The 20,800-nt window shown below is 46.4% G+C and overlaps 1 protein-coding gene across 2 annotated transcripts in view; it reads right to left on the minus strand.

The window, feature by feature from the left end:
- The window catches only part of PLAA (phospholipase A2 activating protein), a 184,825-nt gene that overhangs the window by 137,310 nt on the left and 26,715 nt on the right, over positions 1-20,800 (minus strand). For both annotated transcript variants that reach the window (XM_086962122.1, XM_086962123.1), the window contains one exon: positions 6,184-6,377. In XM_086962122.1, the coding sequence (XP_086818248.1) occupies positions 6,184-6,377 (194 nt within the window). The remainder of the gene's footprint in view (positions 1-6,183; positions 6,378-20,800) is intronic.

Here is a 20,800-nt window from a genome sequence, read left to right on the forward strand (position 1 = left end):
AAGGACACATTTTTCATTTATGTGCTTGTTTTGAAAATTGCGAAATTAATAGCTTTGTTATTTACAATGCCAATAGTTTTATCTTTCGCAAATGTGACACCTATTGCAACACAATATGTGTTGTAGCACTGAGTGGTGTGAGGGTGAGTGGGTGTGAGGGTGTGGGAGTGTGTGAGGGTGAGTGAGGGTGAGGGTGTGTGAGGGTGAGGGTGTGTGAGGGTGAGTGAGGGTGTGTGAGGTGGTGAGGGTGAGGGTTAGGGGGTGTGAGGGTGAGAGGGTGACTGAGTGTGTGTGAGGGTAAGGGGATTAGGGTAAGGGTGTGTGAGGGAGAGGGGGTGATGGTGAGAGGGTGCGAGGGTGAGGGCGGGTGAGGGTGTGTGAGGGTGAGTGAGGGTGAGGGTGTGTGAGGGTGTGTGAGGTGGTGAGGGTGAGGGTTAGGGGGTGTGAGGGTGAGGGTGAGAGGGTGACTGAGTGTGTGTGAGGGTAAGGGGATGAGGGTAAGGGTGTGTGAGGGAGAGGGGGTGATGGTGAGAGGGTGCGAGGGTGAGGGTGGGTGAGGGTGTGTGAGGGTGTGTGAGGGTGAGGGGGTGTGAGGCTGAGTGGGGGTGAGAGGGTTGTGAGGGGGTGTGAAGGTGAGTGAGGGTGTGTGAGGATGAGGGGGTGAGGATGAGTGAGGGTGTGTGAGTGTGGGTGAGGGTGTGTGGGATTGAGGGGGATGAGGGTGAGGAGGTGTGAGGGTGAGGAGGTGTGAGGGTGATGGGGTGAGGGTGTGAGAGGGTGTGAGGGCGAGTGAGGGTGAGATGGTGCAAGGGTTAGGTACAGACAAACACTCAGGATGGCTCCCCGAAGCCATGGGTCCCTTACCTGCTCCGGACACGGCGCTTTGGGTGACTGCTCTGATCATCAATGGCAGTTGCTACAGATAACAGCTCCGTCCAAGCCTTCTGCTTCTGCTTTCGGGCGACTGCTGTGCCCTTTGATGGCGAGGGCAGAGGAGAGCAGCTCCGCCCGAGCCTCCCACTTCTATTGCTGCTTTCAGGTCCAAAGCATCATCACCGAAAGGAGCACATTAACAGCGTGCAGAAGCTATGGGCTATGCTGGGCCCCTGATATATGTCGCGCTGCAGCACCGGGCCTGAGTAAAACGGGTGTTGTGGTTATATCAAACAAATGTATGTTGACCAAAGCAGGGTCAAGCCTTCTGCTTATGCTGCTGCTTTCGGGTGACTGTTGTACCCGTTGATGGTAGTGGCCGAGGAGAGCAGCTCTGCCCGAGCCTCATGCTTCCGTTGCTACATTCAGGGCCAAAGCACCATCGTAGAACGGAGCAGATGAACGGCGAGTATCAGCTATTTGGGCTACACTGGGCCCCTGATGCATGTCACACTGCGTGGCCTACCAGGCGGCAATGGGTGCCATGGCTGTAAATTCTTTTTAAAGGATAAACGCAGGGGGCGCACTAAAATGGTGCCCCTGTATGTTTCACTTATGTGCATGGCGGCCGTGAAGCGTGCGCCCATGGTAAACAAGACGGAGGGGGAAGACGGAGGGGGAAGGCAGAGAAGGGGAAGGGGGAGGAGAAATGCGACACGGCGGGCAGGGGCGGAGCGGGGAGAGGAGTGCTACAGAGAGGGAAGTACTGGCTTTCGTACACTAGTGATCGAGACCCATACAAAAGTTACCCATGCAACGCACAAACCTAAATGAATACAAAACGAATGCTTCCAAATAGATGAATTGCATAATCCAAAAGAAAACTCATTCATGGTTTGAATCAATACATTTTCTTGTACGGTGTGCCTTTAATTAATGGATTTAAACAAATTTACTGTGCAAAGCTATTACAAGCATATCAGTCCCAGGTCCTACTTCTAGAGCAGTCAACACCAAGGAACATGCCAAAAGTTAATTTCCCACAATTTCCAATAAGCACAAAATGCGTATATAAAAAGGAAGTAATATTCTTCAGTCGCCTACCCATATAATTCGGCCCAGGAGTGGTAAGCACGCGAGGGGCCACTTAAAAGTTATCTTCATGAACCTCCACAAAAAATAGCAAGTTCCTTGGTATCAGCGTGACGAACCAAAATAATGAATTTTAAAGGTTGTGCTGATGTGCATGGCGGCCGTGAAGCGGGCGCCCATGGTAAACAAGACGGAGGGGGAAGACGGAGGGGGAAGGCAGAGAAGGGGAAGGGGGAGGAGAAATGCGACACGGCGGGCAGGGGAGGGGGCGGAGCGGGGAGAGGAGTGCTACAGAGAGGGAAGTACTGGCTTTCGTACACTAGTGATCGAGACCCATACAAAAGGTACCCATGCAACGCACAAACCTAAATGAATACAAAACGAATGCTTCCAAATAGATGAATTGCATAATCCAAAACAAAACTCATTCATGGTTTGAATCAATACATTTTCTGGTACGGTGTGCCTTTAATTAATGGATTTAAACAAATTTACTGTGCAAAGCTATTACAAGCATATCAGTCCCAGGTCCTACTTCTAGAGCAGTCAACACCAAGGAACATGCCAAAAGTTAATTTCCCACAATTTCCAATAAGCACAAAATGCGTATATAAAAAGGAAGTAATATTCTTCAGTCGCCTACCCATATAATTCGGCCCAGGAGTGGTAAGCACTAAGCACGCGAGGGGCCACTTAAAAGTTATCTTCCTGAACCTCCACAAAAAAAAAAAAAAAAAAAAAAAAAAAAAAAAAAAAAGGAGGACCCTCGCAAATAGCAAGTTCCTTGGTATCAGCGTGACGAACCAAAATAATGAATTTTAAAGGTTGTGCTGGGAGAGAGAGAGTGGGGAGGAGAGTAGGAGGAGGAGGGGGGAGGAGAGTAGGAGGAGGAGGGGGGAGGAGAGTAGGGGAGGCACGGCGAAGTGAAGAGACAAGACGGAGGGAAGGCAGAGAAGGGGAGGGGGAGGAGAAATGCAACACGGCGGGCAGGGGAGGGGGCGGAGCGGGGGTGTGGGAGGAGTGCGCCTTGAGGGAAAATACGGCTGGGGGCATGTGCACGCGCTTTTAGGCTCAATGCGCATGCGCATTGAGCTTAAAAGTCTCAAGCACTGCAAGGAATCGCCACGATTCCTTGCAAGTTAGGTAAAGAGTGGTTAAGCCCCCATAGCCTCGCAAGCTCGATGCGCATGCGCATCGACAGGCGAGACCTAAAAAAGGAAGCAACACTCCAAACCCGCACAAGTTTTTACTAAAAATAATTAGCAAAATCAGAATTGTAGCTGAAGTGAAAAATCCATCTATAGACAAAACATGAAAAAGTTTATAGACATCAATGAAACACAGAAAAATCGTCTCATAAGAATGTTAACCATTATTAGTAGTTACCCAACTTAAAAATAAGACAAAGGAGAATGTTTAAAAATACATACTTCACCCTACATCAAAGTGTTAAAATCTAAGCAACTTAGGTGTAAATTCTACTTCATAAATATCATAGTTCGAACGCCTTGGCCTGTAAATGGACCTCTTATTTTTGTTGTCAGAAACGATACATGTTTTGAATTCACCTCATTAGAAACAGGCTGGAATGACAGTGCTGAATTACTGGAAATGGTGCTGCCTCCATGAAAAAAGCTCTTCCATAAACATTGCCCCAAAACTGTGAGGCTAAATGTCACATCAAGCCAAATATGTAGTGTTGGGAGTTAATAGGCATGTAACTGTTTTCCAGCATGCCAACAAGACATCAAAACATCAGTTGTAGAAATGTGCTGGGCTAGATGCTGCTGGAGGTGAAGGAGAGACTACGACTGAGCCTTGTGGGACTCCATGCCCTTTAAGACTGCTATGCTTGGCAAGATTTGATGAGAGGATCCATGTTGTTCTAGACATTCGTGTCTTGCACACTGATATTTTCCTCTGTCAATAAATTATCATTATTTTAGATTGGTTGATTATTCTAGCACGGCCTGAATGAAGGTTCCGGCACACAATTAGAAGTCACACTACTATTCATAAAGAGCAAAAGATTGACATGCCTAAAAATCACTGCATGAATCATGAGATGGCATTTCCAGGTTATTGTGGCTGTTCATCACCATAGTTTTAATGTTTTTTTTAGTTTCATAAGTCTTTATTTCGATTATCAAATCATAAAAGACAGAAAGTATCAAGACAGGATAAGAAAATTGGTAAAAACCATCATAACAATCATCATTTAAAAAGTATTAAACAGTATAATAAAGACTTTATAAATATAATACCCCATAAAACATTTTCCATATTAAAATACGTTTGGGTTCCTAGTTCGAATAACCCATGCCCACCCAAGGTATTTTGCAACACCAACCGCTACCAGCTCAGAAGTGTTGGTACGAAATATCCTCATGGCTTCGGTGCTCCCTTTAATTTCTAGCCTACAGCAAATAGGCCTGATCAGTTTCATTCTTGGGGCATGATATGCAGGGCAGGCAAAAAGAAAATGGCCCACACTCTCCGGATGATCTAAACAGAAAGGGCAGGTATCGTTTAAATTGGCAGACCACTTTTTGGTAAAAGAATTAATAGGTAGTGACCCAACTCGGAACTGGTGATATAATTTCCGGTCGAGAGTTTTAGTAATCACATCCCAGTAGATCTCTACGGAGGGGGTCACTTTATGAGCCAGGAAAAGACCTGTTAGGCTAGTGGCATCAGACTGTACAACAGCTGAATGCTTAACTGAAGCCCAATACAGATCTTTGAAATACTGTTTAGAGGGGAACGTAGAACTCCCCGGGGAGGCCCAAAGCTGGTTTAGACCCATCTCTTCCAGCACCAGTTTCACTTCCCTTAACCATGTAATTTTTGAAGCGCCCCATAATGATTTTACCTCGGCTAGTTCGTTGGCAAAGAGGCTGAGTTCTGGAGAAGTCCAGAGCCGTCGCCACAATGCCACCAAACGATATCGAGCCAGCTCATTAATGGGTTTACAGCCCAAATCTAACAACAGAGGTTTGATAGGTGTAGATTGAGGAAGACCTACCAAACTCCGCAAGAATTTGTTTTGGGCTTTAGCCAGGGAGGTTAGATCTTTGAAACCCAAAAGGTCGCACCATACAGAGTGGCTGCATTTATTTTTGCTTCATAGATCTCAAGTACTGGAGCAATACGTTTGGTCAAGGACTTCTTATGCTCCTGGATTAAACAACCCGTGAGGCGTGCAAATTTAAGATATAATGCCTCAACCTGGGGTTTCCAGCAAAGGCGATAGTCTAAAGTCACGCCCAAATAAGTCATTACCTCCACTTGTTCGATACAGGCACCACTTAAACTAACCGAGCTTTTAATGGGGCGGGTTTTACTAAAGACCATAAATTTAGTCTTACCAACATTAATTTGCAGATCGTTTACCCTGCAAAACTCATCAAACCTGTTGAGTGCTGTTTGCAGCCCCCCTCGAGTTTTTGAGAGAAGCAAAGTATCGTCCGCGAAAATTAACATCGGGTACTTTGTACCACCCAGAGATGGGGCATCAGTCGGGGTGTTAGCAAAAAACGTAACTACCTGATTGATAAACAAAAGGAAGAGGGTGAGGGCCAGCACACACCCCTGACGGACGCCGCGTGTTACTGGAAAGCTATCCGTCACCTGCCCTTGTTTTCCCCATCTCACCCTGGCAAAGTTATCCTCGTGTAGCCTAACCACCATGTCCAGGAGTTCTGGCGGCAGGCCCATGGATCTAAGAACATCTCACATTTTCTCCCTTGGCACAAGGTCGAAAGCCGACTTGAGGTCCACAAAGACGGCATAGATTGCTCCTCCTCCCAACAGAACAACCTTCCAGTACAACATGGTTATTCTAAAAACCTGGTCTATTGTACTGGTGCCTGATCTAAATCCGGCTTGCATTGGGGAGAGAATGTTATCCTGCTCCATCCACCCCTGGATTCTTGCGAGGACCATCCTAGCAGCTATTTTTTGGATTGAATCAATTAAACTTATCGGGCGGTAATGTCCCGGGGCCGATCGGTCCCCTTTTTTAAAAATTGGTAAAATTTCCGCCCCTTTCCAAGAGTCCGGGATCCTTGCCCCTTTAGCGATGGCATTAACGAGCATGGTTATATAGGGAACCAACAGTTTTAATGACTTCCGTCTCAAGACAGCCCATCAAGAGTGCAATTAAAATTGTTAAGGAACAAAAAAGTTACAAAAAAAAAAACAGAGCAGTGTACCTACCTGTGTTTTTGTGGCCTTTCAGGGTATACAGAGGTACAGGGCTGTCCAGCGTAAAGACACAGATGCTATTATCATTTCCTCCTGTGGCAATCAGTCCTCGGGGGTACATGTCACTTGGAGGGATCGTGCACACAGACGATATGAAGTTGGAGTGGCCGCTCATGCAGTGGGTTTCAACAAACCCCCTATCGGCACTAAAAACACAGACAGATAGAGGGTTGGTATGGTAAGGAAGGCACACAGCAAACAAGTATTTTTTCTGACTAACAATTGCTCTACATTTTAATGAACCCAAGACATATTGAAATTGATGCGCATTATTGTACAACTGCTCAGTTTTGATCAACTGAAGCAACCGAAGCAATGAAAGAAACCATGAACAGGCCTCTGTTGAATTGAAATGCAAGTTTAATGCTATGAATTATGCCTCACCCCATAAGAGACTCTATTTCCCAAAAAAAGAAGATGTTGGAAGAGAGGACCTAACAAAGCCTGATCTGTGTCAAATGATACTTATTTGGTAAGCTTTTTGGGTTTACTTGTTCGTAGAAGTATCATTCTGCTGTAGAATGAATACAAAAACACGAAAGTGATGGATGAAATCCTTGAATTAAACTAAGCCCCTGTTTTTTGCACACCATGCCACCTCAGTTCGGAACCAGCCATATGTGAAACCTTTATCTCAAAAAAATCCATTGGCTAAAAGGAGGGGGGGGATTGGGGAGAGTACAGCCCTCATCGCTACTCCCCGCCCCCCCCCCCCCTCAATCGCCGCAGTGGCTTGCATTACGCCCCTGGACAGCGGGGTTGCGCACAGCAGTCCTATTGTGGCGTAGGAGGGGTTCTGTATTACAAAGGGAATATATGTATCAGGTGCAGCCAATTTCCTTTTTTGAGAGGAGGTGTGTTGAAGGCATGCAGCCCTCCATGCGATGGGTAAAAGCGACTGGCAAGCTTCAGAACATACATCGGCCTGTCCACGCCCCTCGCATCGCCATGACGCTTGCCTTTGTTCCTCCGGCCTCCCCCACGTGATGAAGCGCCCACATGGCGCCTAGTCTCCTTCTCTATCACAGGGCCATGAAAGAGCAGTGCGCAGGCCCGAGCTGCACACGCCCTGGGACAGGCCTCCCGCTCCCACATTACTCACGGAATAAATTACACACCAAGACCAAGCGAGGGAACCGCGTCCAAATGCACTCCTCCTGGAGGGTGTGGGGAGCTGCGGGCTCGTTCTTGGACGAGGCACAGTGGAGCAGCGGGGCACAAGCTGGCCAACAACACTCCAGGAAGTGACTGTGGAAGCTGGCATTGGCATGGAATCACTACCGTGGGCTCGCAGATGAGCACCCCTGATCAGAGGAATGCTTTACAGGGGGCTTTCACACTTCAAAACTTCGAGCTTGACATCAATAGAGAGAGCACTAATACACCAGTAGTGTGTGGCAGTAGTAAAGCGGGCTCTTGTGCTAGCACACTAGAGGGATCATTACTACTGCAGCCTGTGTCAGCGTGCTAGAGGAGGGCCATTACTGGAGGGTTCTTGAGTGCTAGGTCTCAATTATTACAGAGCACTCATGCGAGCACAATCGAAGTGTATAAATATTCCAGCGAGCGATTGAGTTAGCACATTAGAGGTATTTTACTACTGCAACCTGTGTCAGAGTGCTGTATATGAGTGGTTTTAATGGTGTGTTCTTGTGTGATAGATCGCCAACATTATTACAGCTCCCTCACGCAAGCACAATGGAAGTATACTAATATCACACTGAGGGCTTGAGTTAGCACACTAGAGGTATGACCACATTAGCGGGTAAACAAGTGGGAGGGGTGGGGGATTGCGGCCAAGAGCACAAGCAGCGTTTCCCTTGCAGGAGCGAGCAGGGGCACCATCTGTTTGAAAGTTAATTACAAACAGATGTCGCCAAAGCTCGCTCACAAGGGAATTGCCAAACGTGCACGCGTTGCCATTGAAAGCATTTCAATGCGTTCACGTTTTTGGCCTGAAAAGCTAATTGATCTGAAGAGGTCTCCTCCTATGCAGCGCATGCGTGCTTTGTAGGCGAGACCTAAAAAGGTGATGAATGGAATGCTTAAATTAATCTCAGCCACTGCCAACCGCTCGGGCCGCATCACAATACATCGTTTTTGGCCAACAATGCCACCTCCGTTTCAGAATAAATACATGCAGCCTAACAGAATATTCATGAATTACAAAAATGATGATTACAACACGGTAACTTAGGATGCTGCAAACACCTTCTTTGTCTGGACAATAACATGCTCTTCTCCATTCATTTCTGGATTCCGTTTCAATTGATACTCGCCTTTAAAGAAATGGCACCTTTAGGACTGACACCGCTGGACGGATCATAGTCACAGAAAATGCAACTGAACAATTTCAAAATGCAATACATAGTCCAGTCAAATTCACTTTCTTCAAAAGGGCTTCACAATACCAAGAGCCACAACGTCTGAGGCTTGATCCAAAAACACAATCATGCTGCAAAACTAGTCATGCAGTTAATTACATTCCTTTTCAAGGGCCCCGTTTGCCACGAGCTGTAGCAATTCAATGGAAGAGGCATGCTATTAAAGACCTTAACTTCAGAAAAGCACCAACAAATAAAGATACACTAAAGTATCCAAAAACACAGCATCCCCGTCTCATTTTTCCAAGATTGCCCATAAAACCTCTTGCTCAGGAAAACATGGCGACATCAAATCAAGGAATGCATCCAGAAAATAAAAACACAATGTATACTATCTACTTAAGTTGCCAACTGACTGTGTAAGCCAGAAGCACCTTTCTTTTATTATCTCCCAAGGAATAGTCAGGTTACTGAATACAATTTAAAAAAAGCTTTGCGGTGACCAACCAGCCTATGTTGTTTCCTTGGTTGATCAGTACTTTGTAGCAACATCAGTAGTACTTACTTGGAACAGGGCATGGAATAGGGAACAGTCAGGAGTGTACTGACAACTTGAGTAGGAATGGTAAGCTGGACAATAACTTTACTGATTGTGCACTGGTTGGTTAGTGCTTGTTCTGTAGAGTGGTCATGGTTTGGGCTGTAACTGGCTGCCATGGTTTAAGTATTTGATTTTAAGTTACAAAGTACTTGAATTTTTCATGTTGGCCAGCTTTTGTTTGAGGAATTGACAGCGATTTTGGGTTGGGCAATGCAACAACTAATCCCAAAACCTGCTGGTTGTGGGATGGGCAGTATTTGATTGTTTTGGTTTCGGCCGGACTGTTCCGTTGGAGATGGGTCAAGACGTTTGCATATGGCTGGGTCCAAACTGTGGTGGCATGGTGTGCAAAATAACGATGAACCAGCCCTTAAGAAATCCATTTGCCAGCTGTCAATAGCGACCCAAATTTTATCAGGGTGAGCTATTTTTAGGGCCCATTAGCCCGTTCTGGCAAGAGAGTCCAAGCTGGCAAAGAACAGGTATTCTATTCACTCAGAAAGTGTATGAGCAATAAATATGCATTTAAATCTAGTTTTTACCTTGTCACAATTGAAGTGTTCATAAACAGAGGTCAAATGTCTCTTACAAACGGTTTATTTTATCCTGGAGATTGGTGTTTACTTTTCTTTCTCCGACTGCCAAATTAAAGGATTTTGTATAATGAACTGTCTGATCATTGTGCGGGGTACAAGGAGTGTAAATAGAAAGGCTGTAAGAGGTCAGTTTTTTTCTGACAGACAACATATAAATTGCTAGCAAATGAACTTTACAATTATTTCAAAAATGGTTTAATAAGTTATGAAAGCACATTTTTCTTGTTATTCTGTAGTGTGATGGAATCAGATCTTAAAAATGTTTTACTTGGTGATGTTGAAATGATAAATATTTGTCGAAACCCTGATTTTCAGACATTTTTATTTGTGCGCTGTATAGTTTTATAAGTTAAACTGCGTTATGGGAAGGTTTCTGGCCTTTTCAATAGAAAAAAACTGTGTGTAAATGCCAGTGTGTTACCACATCATGCTTTGGTAATGTATTTATTTCAAGTGAGAGTTTTTAAACATGAACTGAGAATCATTCCTGCCCCCGACCGATGACAATGCAAATACTGAACTAAGAGGCAAGTCAGGGTTCCTGCGTATTATATGAGTGGGCTAGATTCTTAATATAAATGGAACAAAAGTTTAGTTTATTAAATGAAACAAAAGCGATTTTTGTACAGCAGACACGCTGAACTTCCATATTTGAAGATACACCTCTATGTAAAAATGAAGAAAAAGGGGACTCAGTGAAAACAAATATTTACCTAGAGTAGAAAAGTAGCCCTTCTTGACATGGTCACCCCCACTTTTTGCCTGCCAACAGATGCCATTTCAACTGGAAGTGCACCGGGTTCATGCTAACCGGGTCCCCAGTGCCAGAGCTCTTTCCCAAAACTATGCAATTGTTTCCACCAATAGGAAAACCTTTAGCACCCTCTTTAAGTCCCTAGTAAATGGTACCCCTGGTACCTAGGCCTGAGGTACTAAAGAGGGTCCCCAAGGGCAGCAGCACAAATTGTGCCACTTTAAAAGACCCTTCACCAAGCACATGCAAAGCTGCCATTGCGGGCTGCATGTCTTGGTGCAGACAAAAAGGGAAATCTCGACATGTAACACATCCCTGTGAGCCATGTCCCCTAACACTGCACATAATATTTGTAAGTCATGCCTACAGCAGGCGTGACAGTCCTAAGGCAGAGTGATGTATATTACCTGTGAGGGCATACCTGCATGAGCAGACATGCCCCTGTGTTGGTCAGTCCCATTACTGCCAGTACAAGTGACCAGGGAAGCCATTTTAAAACGTGTGCTGAACACTGTTGAAAATCAGTGCCTAGATATATATCAGGGCTTCACTGAAGATGGGAATGTTTGGTATCAAACATCTTGAACTGATAAATCCACATTGATTCCAGTGATGGATTTACCAATATATGCACACAGAGGGCACCTTAGAGGTGCACCCTGAAAACGTACCACTCTCTGGTGTGCTCCATTACTGGTTTCTGCCAGTTTACCACCGGAGACACTGTTCTGACCTCCTAAGGTGAGAGCCTCTGCTCTCAGGAGACTCAGAACAAAGGCCTGTCCAGGATGGGGGTGTCGCAACCCCTCCCAGAGGATGACCTGCTGATTAGCCTCCCAAGGTTGGCAAGCTTCAAAGAGATGACACCCTTGTAATGCTAATGTGACTCCCCTCACAGGAGAGGAAGCCGACCCCTTTGTCCAGACTCCCCATGGCACCCGGACAGGCGAGAAAATTAGCTAGCGAAGTAAGTGTAGAACCCCCAGCCTAGTACCACCCCTAAGGAGGGATACACTGAGGTGGACAGGATTTTTCAGAAGTAGCCATCTTGGTGATACCATACTTAGAAATTCTGGGACAGGATTATGCCCACTTCCCACAGGAAGTGGTCGTATAGACAGCATAGTGACCCCAAGGGCCAGCAGCCCATTGGCTACTACCCTACAGTCCCCTAAATTCAATATTATGGGGAGCCATGGCACCAGAGACGCATATCTTAAAAACCTCTGAGGAAGGACACTGGAGAGCCGCGAAAGCACAGGGCTTAAGAGATCAACTGCCTTGGCCCCAGCCCCGCCGACCTGTCTGCTGTTCCTTGTCGAAACTGCACAAAAGCATCTCGTCTTGCAGCTGCTGTGCCTCCAAAACATAGGAATACTGCCTGCCCTAAATTAAGAACCAAGACCTCCTGTGGAATAGCAGGCCTTTTCCCTTCATCTTGCAGAACACTCCAACGAAAGGACTCTGGGGATTCTAGAATTGCCAAAACCAGCCGCCTGAAGCCACCACTGTGCCTGTCATTCCAAGCCAGAGTTTAATTAGGGCAACGGTGCCATCGAGGTCTTCCAGCCCTCCAGAGCCCGAGTCCATCATGGTGTTACCCCTTGTGGACCCTCCGACGTCACCTGTAGCCTCTGCACGCATGCCTCCTCTACTACGACTGCTTCCGATAAGTAAACCTGGGGCCTAAAGACACCTTTGTGCTCGTCGCCCCTGGGCGGTGGAGAAGAGGACCAAAGGTGTCCCTACGTTCCTGAGCTTCCCGAGGCCTAGGTCCCCCTGTTGGTTCAGCCTGACTGGCCACCCAGTCAAAGCCTGCATACTCTTTCTACTGCAGCCCTTCTCCATAGGATAACACTGGACACCCAATGCTATTTTTCACCTCTGCACCCAGTCGCCCTAGTGCCCATGGTTGTGTTCAGTTGGTGCTGCCTTACACCTTGCCCAGCACTCACCATAACTCCAGGAGAAGGGTCCCATAAGTTGCTGTACTATACCTGAATGCTTCACTGACTTTTCCTCTCGCAGAATAACATTGCAACTTCCAGAAATTGCACGGTCGACTTGTTTTAACGTAAATGAATTCATATTTAAAAACATACTTCCCTAAACGATTTTCTTCTGGTACCTAAACATATACATCAAGATACCAGCTATTTTTATAAATTGGAGTGGATCTCCTTTTTGAGTTGAGTCTCTCCTTTATGGACCATTATGTGTATTTTCAGAGGTCTTGCACTCCTCTGTGTTAAGCCTAAGGCTGGTCGACCACACTACTCCGTAACAGAGCACTTGGAGATTGCAATAGCAAGCCCCAGTCCACTCATATCGTGTACAGAGTCCAGGGGTTCCCTTATAATCTCATTTTGATATATCATACAAAGAGTACGCTTCCTACATTGGTGGTGCAGCTGTGGGATACAAGACTTGACATTGGCTGTACCACTTGGTTAATAAGTGATTCCATTAAGGAATCCAAAAATTGTAATTAGCTAAAAATATTAGTTTTTTCTAAAAAAATTTAATTAGCTGTTTGGGGATTAGTAAATTCAATCAGTAAAACCATTTAGAATTTTAAAAGTGAGTTAAGCCTTTTTGAAAGCAATTAGCATTTTTGGTCACTATTCAAAAAAGGTCTCCACTAAATTAAAACCATCCCAAGTTTATCCCAGGTGCTCAACCTACAAGAACTTTATGTTGGACAGACATACACGCCTTTCTAAAGCTTGGAACCTTACAATAGGGCCTAGGCCAACAAAAGCACAGCTTCAAAAGTTGCTTGCAGAAAATGGTACATACATGGCTGAGGAAGAAGCCCCCACTGGAGAAGGGGAGGCAGATGTTTAGATCCCTCATGTCACTGTATATATTTATGCTAATACTGCTATACAAGCTGTATCTCTAACCTACCTCATGTCATTGTGAAGCGTTCTGCTAAACAAGATGTATCTCTAACCTACCTCATGTAACTGTGAATCGCTCTGATGCCCAAGAGTCACGTTCGCGCTATATAAAACTTTTTAAATTATTAAATACGTGGATGAAGTAGAGGATAATTCCAGCAGCAATCAAACTGAAAGCAATACCACAGAGCACTTCTAGCAATGTCTCATAAGAAAATAGATACTGAAGATGCAGATCTTCATAAACTGGCCAAGAGATCATCATTAGAAACTAAACTACTGGCTATAGAAAAGGAAAGAGCTGAGATGGGTCTAGGACCCATCTCTGGTGACAGCAAAATCATAAATAGGGAGAAGGATAAAGCTTTCGATCCTTAAACCCCCAAAGGGATTGTCCCAAAATATTCAGAAGGTGATGATATCACCAAATGGTTTACAGCCTTTGAGAGGGCCTGTAAAATGAGACCACTCAATAAGAAATATTGGCGCGCTCTGCTATAGGAGCTGTTCTAAGGAAGCGTAGGGATAGGCTCCCAACACTGAATGAGGCCGATGCAGAGTACTATGGCCTCATGAAGGATACCTAGATTTAGGTCTTTGGACTCATCACTGAGAATATAAGATCAGGTTCAGAGAGAGTCAGACCTGGGTAGATTTTGTAGACTTTTCAGTGAAGACACTAGGTGGCTGGTTGAAATGTAACAATGTGCATGATGGGCTTTATAATTTAACCCCTTGGCTGCTGGGGTCATTCCCCTGCCGTGTTTGGGGGGGGTGGTGGTGGCACACACAGCGCCCCGGTGCTCATGGCTAGCTCAGCTCGTCATGAGCCACGGTGGTCGTGTGCTCATGACGAGCTGAGCTCGTCATGACCACACCCGTTTCATTAGAACGCTCGCACAGCAGGGGAATTTGACCAGCGTGCGAGCGTTCTAACGGTCATGACGAGCTCAGCTCGTCATGAGCCACGGTTCTCGTGTGCTCATGACGAGCTGAGCTCGTCATGAGCGTGGGAGGGGTTAATTATGAAAGAGCATCTGTTAAGTAATTATGCACCTGAGAAGTTACATCAGTACCTGCGAGACCTACGTTAATTTTTTCCTCAAGAATTGGGAAAGAAGGCAGACCACAGGGTCAAAACAAGGGTGACTAAAACTACCACTGGTGGGGGTGACCAAAAGAATGGTGTTGCTAAGCCCCACCAAGGGAACACGATGCTCAAGCAAAAGACAAAAACAAAGTCTGCTTAAGCCCCCCAAAAACCTGTTCAGGGGGTGCGCCCGAAACAATACACAGTCTAAGGGAGAGTACCAGGGTAAGAACTGTGAACCCAAAAAGGTTCTTGTGCACCTGCAGTAAATGCAGAGGTCTCCAGATGGGATCACAGCTCTGACCAGGTCAAGAGAGCTCACTAATGCAATTCTAGTCTAAGAGTGTAGGGTGGAGTGGATGTAGCTGCAGTGGCTGTCTGGCCCAGTAACCTGGAGAAGTACAGACAACAGCCACATATCAATAGGGCGAGGAGTGAATCACTGAGGGTTACTGGTGCAAGTGTCACTATGGTGACTGAAAAAATGATATCCCCAGAACAATAACTGACTGGTGAGACAAACAGTCCTCAATACTGATAATCAGGCTACGGGAACATACCATGGCAATGGTGTCCTTGGTAAGGGGAGGGGTTACTGGCCAAATGAAGGTGGTGCTATCCTCAGCAATTCCTGTACAATGTCTGCTAGGCAATGATTTGGAGTCCTAAGCATGGGTTGTGGTTGAAAGAAGGATCCACACAGCTAAGCAGAGATCCACACTGCTAAGTTCTCCTCCAATACCAAGGATATCCTCCTGGGCGATTTCAACCTGCATTGGAATGACCCCAAGGACCCTAATGTCAACGCCATAAAGGACCTCCTGTCCGATCAAGCCCTGACCCAAGCCTGCTCTCTCCCAACACATTCAAAAGGGGCCACCCTTGACTGGATCATTTCCAAGGAATCAACAGTCAAGCTTATCTCCATAGACCCATTCGACTGGTCTGACCACCACAACATCGCATTCCGGTTACAGGGCACCCACAAGATCAGGGCCCCTCAACCAGTGATTCCCAAACGCTGGATTAGAGATACTAGAAACCTGGACCACAGTGAACTAGAACCTCGCTGCAAATTTGACCTCCCCCCCCCACATTGCTCAACGGTCAATGACCTTAATAACCACTACTCCGCAACTATCTCGAACATTATGGATTATCATGTGGATTGGTTTTGCCTTTGCACTGTATTATGTTAGCATGAGCTTATTAGAAGTTTAAACACCATTTTTCCTTTTCTGCAGCCTCTGCACATGGCACATTTTGTTATTAAAGCTTTTCGCCTAGTAGAATATTTTGCTTCACACGAGAATAATATGTTTGCTTATAATATCATCATGCTTGGTAAGCTATGTCTGTACAGTGGGTGCCGAGGCCTTCAAGGTTATTTCAACACAGCGCTTGTTGTTCGGTTTGATCAGCGCACGGTCTAGACAGAATACATATGCAGCTGTGGCCAACTTTGGGTTTTAGGCGCGATTATTAATGCACTGCACAGAGCATGAACGACACACTTGATGAATATTTGCATGCAGAGAGTTGGTGCAGGAGATGATGTGATCCATTTCTGCTAAGACCAGTGGTATGGGCCCGCACTTCTAAACCCAAAGAGACCTTCTGTAGATGTAATATAATATAATAGCAAGGGAGGGTAAACTGAGGTTCTATTTAGACCTTTTTCCTTTAGCATTTTAACATGCTTTCAACCCTTTGTATTTTATGGAATAGTAACTATGCTGCTAGCCTTGTTTCTTATAATATGTTTGCTTGTATTAGCAAAGATATTGCGCTTGAGAACACTGCATTAGAAATAAACATTTCAAACTTGCACGTGTCATCATTTACTACTCGTTCTGGACTGATATGCTAGTATAACAAAAGAGTGTTCATGTGTTCCACGTTACCTGAGGTGTTTTAAGTCCATGTTCTGGGTTGTCTAAATCATTGGGGGTGTGTAAGAACCAATGAGACACGGATTGCTAGTCTGGTATGGGATTTTGGATACTAAGGTGAGTTTTGGCACACCCTAATTCACTGAGGTGTCCAAGTCTCTATGCACAGTTCTGTGTAAGAGCAGGATCCCTGCGACATGGCGCCCAACCGTTGGTGGTCTGTTGGAAGGTGGATACCCGACTATGGTTACCCAAGATTTTTTGCCTAGTGTTTAGCTGGTTTTGGACTTAGTTGGCCTGGGGCCCTGCTAATCAGGGCCCCAGACTATCTGCTCTCTCTGTAAAATGGATTCCATGTACTTTAGTTACATACCCAATTAGACATTGGTTCACCTTATCAGCCCCTATACAGTGTACTATAGGTGCCCAGGGCATAGGTGTATCCAAGGCCTACCAGGGGCTGCAGCATATCTTTTGCCACCCCTGGCTGGCTATCCAAACTGACACAACTGGCTGATCACTCAGCTGGGGCAAGGTTGTGTAATCACCCCTTGCTTAGATATAGTATACGTATATCTAAACCTATATCTGGACACATATATACCTATAAGTCACTCCTATGGCAGGCCTTAACAATCCTGGAGGCAGAGTGCTTGGTTTTATGTGAGATGGCGCTCTAGCATGAGCTGAGCCTGTCTGCAGCTGTCGGGACCAATTCCCTTAGCTGCTCCAGGATATTGCCATACCATATACTCTTAAGTGCATTATAATCCTCGCAGTTATTTGCCAACTCTGGTTTGGCTTTATCAAAACATGTCGTGTAAGGTGTCATACGCTTTGGAATACTAACCCCTCGCCAGTCCTGGCGACGGGGGTAGCATTCCACCCTTCTAGAGGGAGAAGACATGTTACTTTAACTAAATGCGGTTAAATCTAACCAAGGCCCCAGCATCACAAAATGGACGCTGCTGCCACAGACACGAGTCTGGCCTCCTGCTGCTGACCGAAACTTCGGCAGGGGAGGCCTGGACAATAGATATCCTGTCACAGGGAGGTGTTACAACACCCCAGACAGGAGATAGTGGATTGTAGCAGGGAGGGTTGAATGAAACTAGACACTGCCTGGGGAGCACAAGGCTTCCCATGCATAGTCCAGTTCAAACCGGTGCTGGGGCACTCCAGTCCCAGCTCTGGCGCGAAACTGGACAAAGGGAAAGGGGTGTAACCACCCCCTTCCTGGGTTCCACCCATAGGAGGGACCTAGCAGGTAATCCAGCCCCTTGATTTGGAATAAAGGTAGTAGCTGTGCCCAGGAGCATTAGATTATCCTGAACAAAACTTTGATACAGAACTCTGGACCCTTCGACATCCCACTCGACGTGGAAGACTAAAGAATCTCCCTTGTGGTCAAGGAGTGACCACCCTGTGCAAACAGGCACCATCCAGCGCCCAACGGTTTGCTTTGTTGCAGTTCACGCCGGAACTCGAGCGACAGAGATCGACAAGACACAGCTTCCCTGACTTCTAACAGCCCGATCCACAGTCCCAGCGAATCTGAGACCCGTGGAGGCGACGTGAAGCGTGGAGCCGGCCATCTTGGAAAGACTACGAAGTGCTGACCGTGCAGCTTCTGAGGCACCCTCGAAGCTGTGCATTGGGGTTTGAGAAGCCCCAGCCCCGAGCAGCTTGTGCACCGGAGATTTCCCCTCCACACTCATCGAGTGCTGCGTGGGGCCCTTTTGCATTTGCCTGCTCGACGCGTTGGTCCGGTCGCTTGCCCGTTGGCTAGTGGCCCCAGAACCGACGAACCTTGAAATTTAAACTGCTAGTCAGGTTGCTCCAGACTTGCCCTCGCTCCCCTGAAAAGGAGCCACCGCTCTGACCTTGCTGGTCCGAGTAAGAAGCGATCTTCCAATCCTGCGTGGGTTGCACTTGCCAAGGCTTGTTACCTCCGATCCGGAAGCAGACACCGCCGACAGCGAGAGCCTTCGTGGGACAGCTCATGCTCCACTCCTGGTCGTCCTCGATGCCCCAGAGTCCACCGGGCAGCGGAGACAAGCTTCCCGACAACCACCTGATTGCGCCCGACATTGCCTGGTTCCTTCCTGGTTCCATCCTGGTCACTGGCTAGTGACACAGACTCTGTCCCCTCTGCTTTCAGGTACTCTACATCTTCGATCCACCTGCTCTCCTGGCCGCCTGCAGCATCTTCATCTCCAGGCTCCATAGATCTACACGATGAAACCCGACACACTTTGGCACCTATGCACCCGCTTCCTGTGGGTGAGGAAACGAACTAACAACGGTGCTCCTGTAGTGGTTTACACCTCTAGTGTCCTAGTTTTAAGTGTGGTAATTCTAGTCCAGTCGGAAGACTTCCAAAACAGTAACTCTTTAACTTTTACGCGCCATTGACTTTGCATTGGCATATGCTTGTGTTTAGGCACTGCACCCGTGTCCCGCGGGCCTCTCCCGACTTTATCACTGCTAGTCCTGAGTAGTCCCAGCGGTTCACAACGCCCTAAAAGCCTTACCATTGTTCGAGAGGTGGTACTTATACCACTATTTTGGTATATGGTTTGAGTGGCCACCGGGCCTATCCAAAATTGTGCAACATTTGAATGTTTAACTGTGCTTTTGTTTAAACGCTTGTGCCTCTGCACTTAAAGAGTACAGAGGATTATTCAAGTAATACATACATATATTTTTATAATATATAACTTGTGTGGTGTCCTTCCATTTGATATTACAGGATTGCATATGGTAAAACAGCTGGCTTCACATGCCCTCTTGAGTTTAGCCTAAGACTGCTTAGTCCATGCTACCCCTAGGATAGCTTGCCTATAAGGTTGACTTTACAACCACCACCATAAGGGATTGTTTGGACTGATACAAGGTGCCCACAGAATTGTGGACATCATACATCAGGCCAACTTCTCACATGGTATTATTACATGACACTTGAGTAGTACTTGTATCAGTTCTTAACTCCCTTCACTATTGTTTCCGGAAGACAGTGGTGTCGGACAAACCTACCTATACTTACATAGGTCTTTTCAAGCTTGAATCTTTCGAAACAGTTTCCTTGAAATGCTACCCAGTTGTGCTACGTAGTTTTTGTTGTACCTCTTTCTTACTGTGTCACTATGGCTGACTTTGACATACCGCAACATAGTCGTATTGCGGTGCGCAATCATTTGCAGACTTATAACATCCCACTTGATGGAATGGCAGTTATTATGGTAGTGAGTGTTCAAGTAGCTTACCCTTTCGAAATTTTCTATTCGTGGGTGATCTTCCCTGCTGTTAATGTGAATACTGGTGTATTTGACACTTACACTGCTACTGCCATGCCTCAGGAATATGTTCCATATAGGACACAGGAAGTTCCAATTAATGCTTGGCAGCACCGAGTTTGGTTTAATGGCGCCCTACCCCACTTTTGGTTAGCTCCAAGGTTAGGTCCTTTGTCCATTCCAGGAGCTACTTGCCTTGTTTTGGCTGGATTTACACCACATCCTCGTCATGGAGCGATTCCCGTTGCAGAGTTACGGCTGCTACATACAGTCGCTATTAGTGTAATTCGGATCATTAGTACAGTACGTTACCCGCAATCTCCTGGGTGGGGCTCCCGGTGTTGCGGCGCTTCCTGCCGGACAGGGCAGAATGAAGCTTAGTCCTGTGATGGTCAACGCAGTGATGGGCAAGCGCCCCCAGAATAAGGAGGATTTTCCTTTCTGGCTTGCCGAAAAGTTTGACCAACTAGAAGCAGAATCTCCTAACACGACTCCTGTAGAAAAACACAGGATTCTAACAATTAGTATTCCTAAAGGCTTGATCCCAGAAGCTGGTGACTGTGAATCTTGGGGTAAGATCTTTGCGGCAGTGTATACGAGGTGCTTCGGCACACCGTCAATGACTGTCCTTCCACCGGTCGTTAAACGTGTTCAAGATGAGCACGGACCTGAGGCAGCAGTAGAATTGGGTATGCGCCTATGCGGCAGTTTTGAAGTAGTTTCCGATCCCGTACTTGCAAATGTCAAGGGAGATGCAGTGAGCTTTCAGGTGTCTAATGCTTTGCTGGCGGTTGGCGATGCCGACAAACCCAGACAGTTACCGAGAATTATTGTGGCTGCTTATAAGACCGTGGGCCGCAATAGTTTGGGAGTCAAGCCATTTTCCACTGAAGAGAAAAAGCAACCCCAAGGGCCGAAGTCAGAGACTGACGAACAGCCCAAGGCTAAAAAGCAAAATTGGCAGAAAAAACAAAAACAGGGTAAACAACAACAGGGTAAACAACAACAGCAGAAACAGGAGTCTCGTCCTGCATCTCCAGTGCCTGCGTCTACAGAACGTGTTTATAACTTATGCGATCGCGGGACGATAAAAATCACCTGATCGTTTTCAGG

Source organism: Lissotriton vulgaris, chromosome 3_1 (assembly GCF_964263255.1).
Source record: "Lissotriton vulgaris chromosome 3_1, aLisVul1.2, whole genome shotgun sequence".
Lineage (NCBI taxonomy): Eukaryota > Metazoa > Chordata > Amphibia > Caudata > Salamandridae > Lissotriton > Lissotriton vulgaris.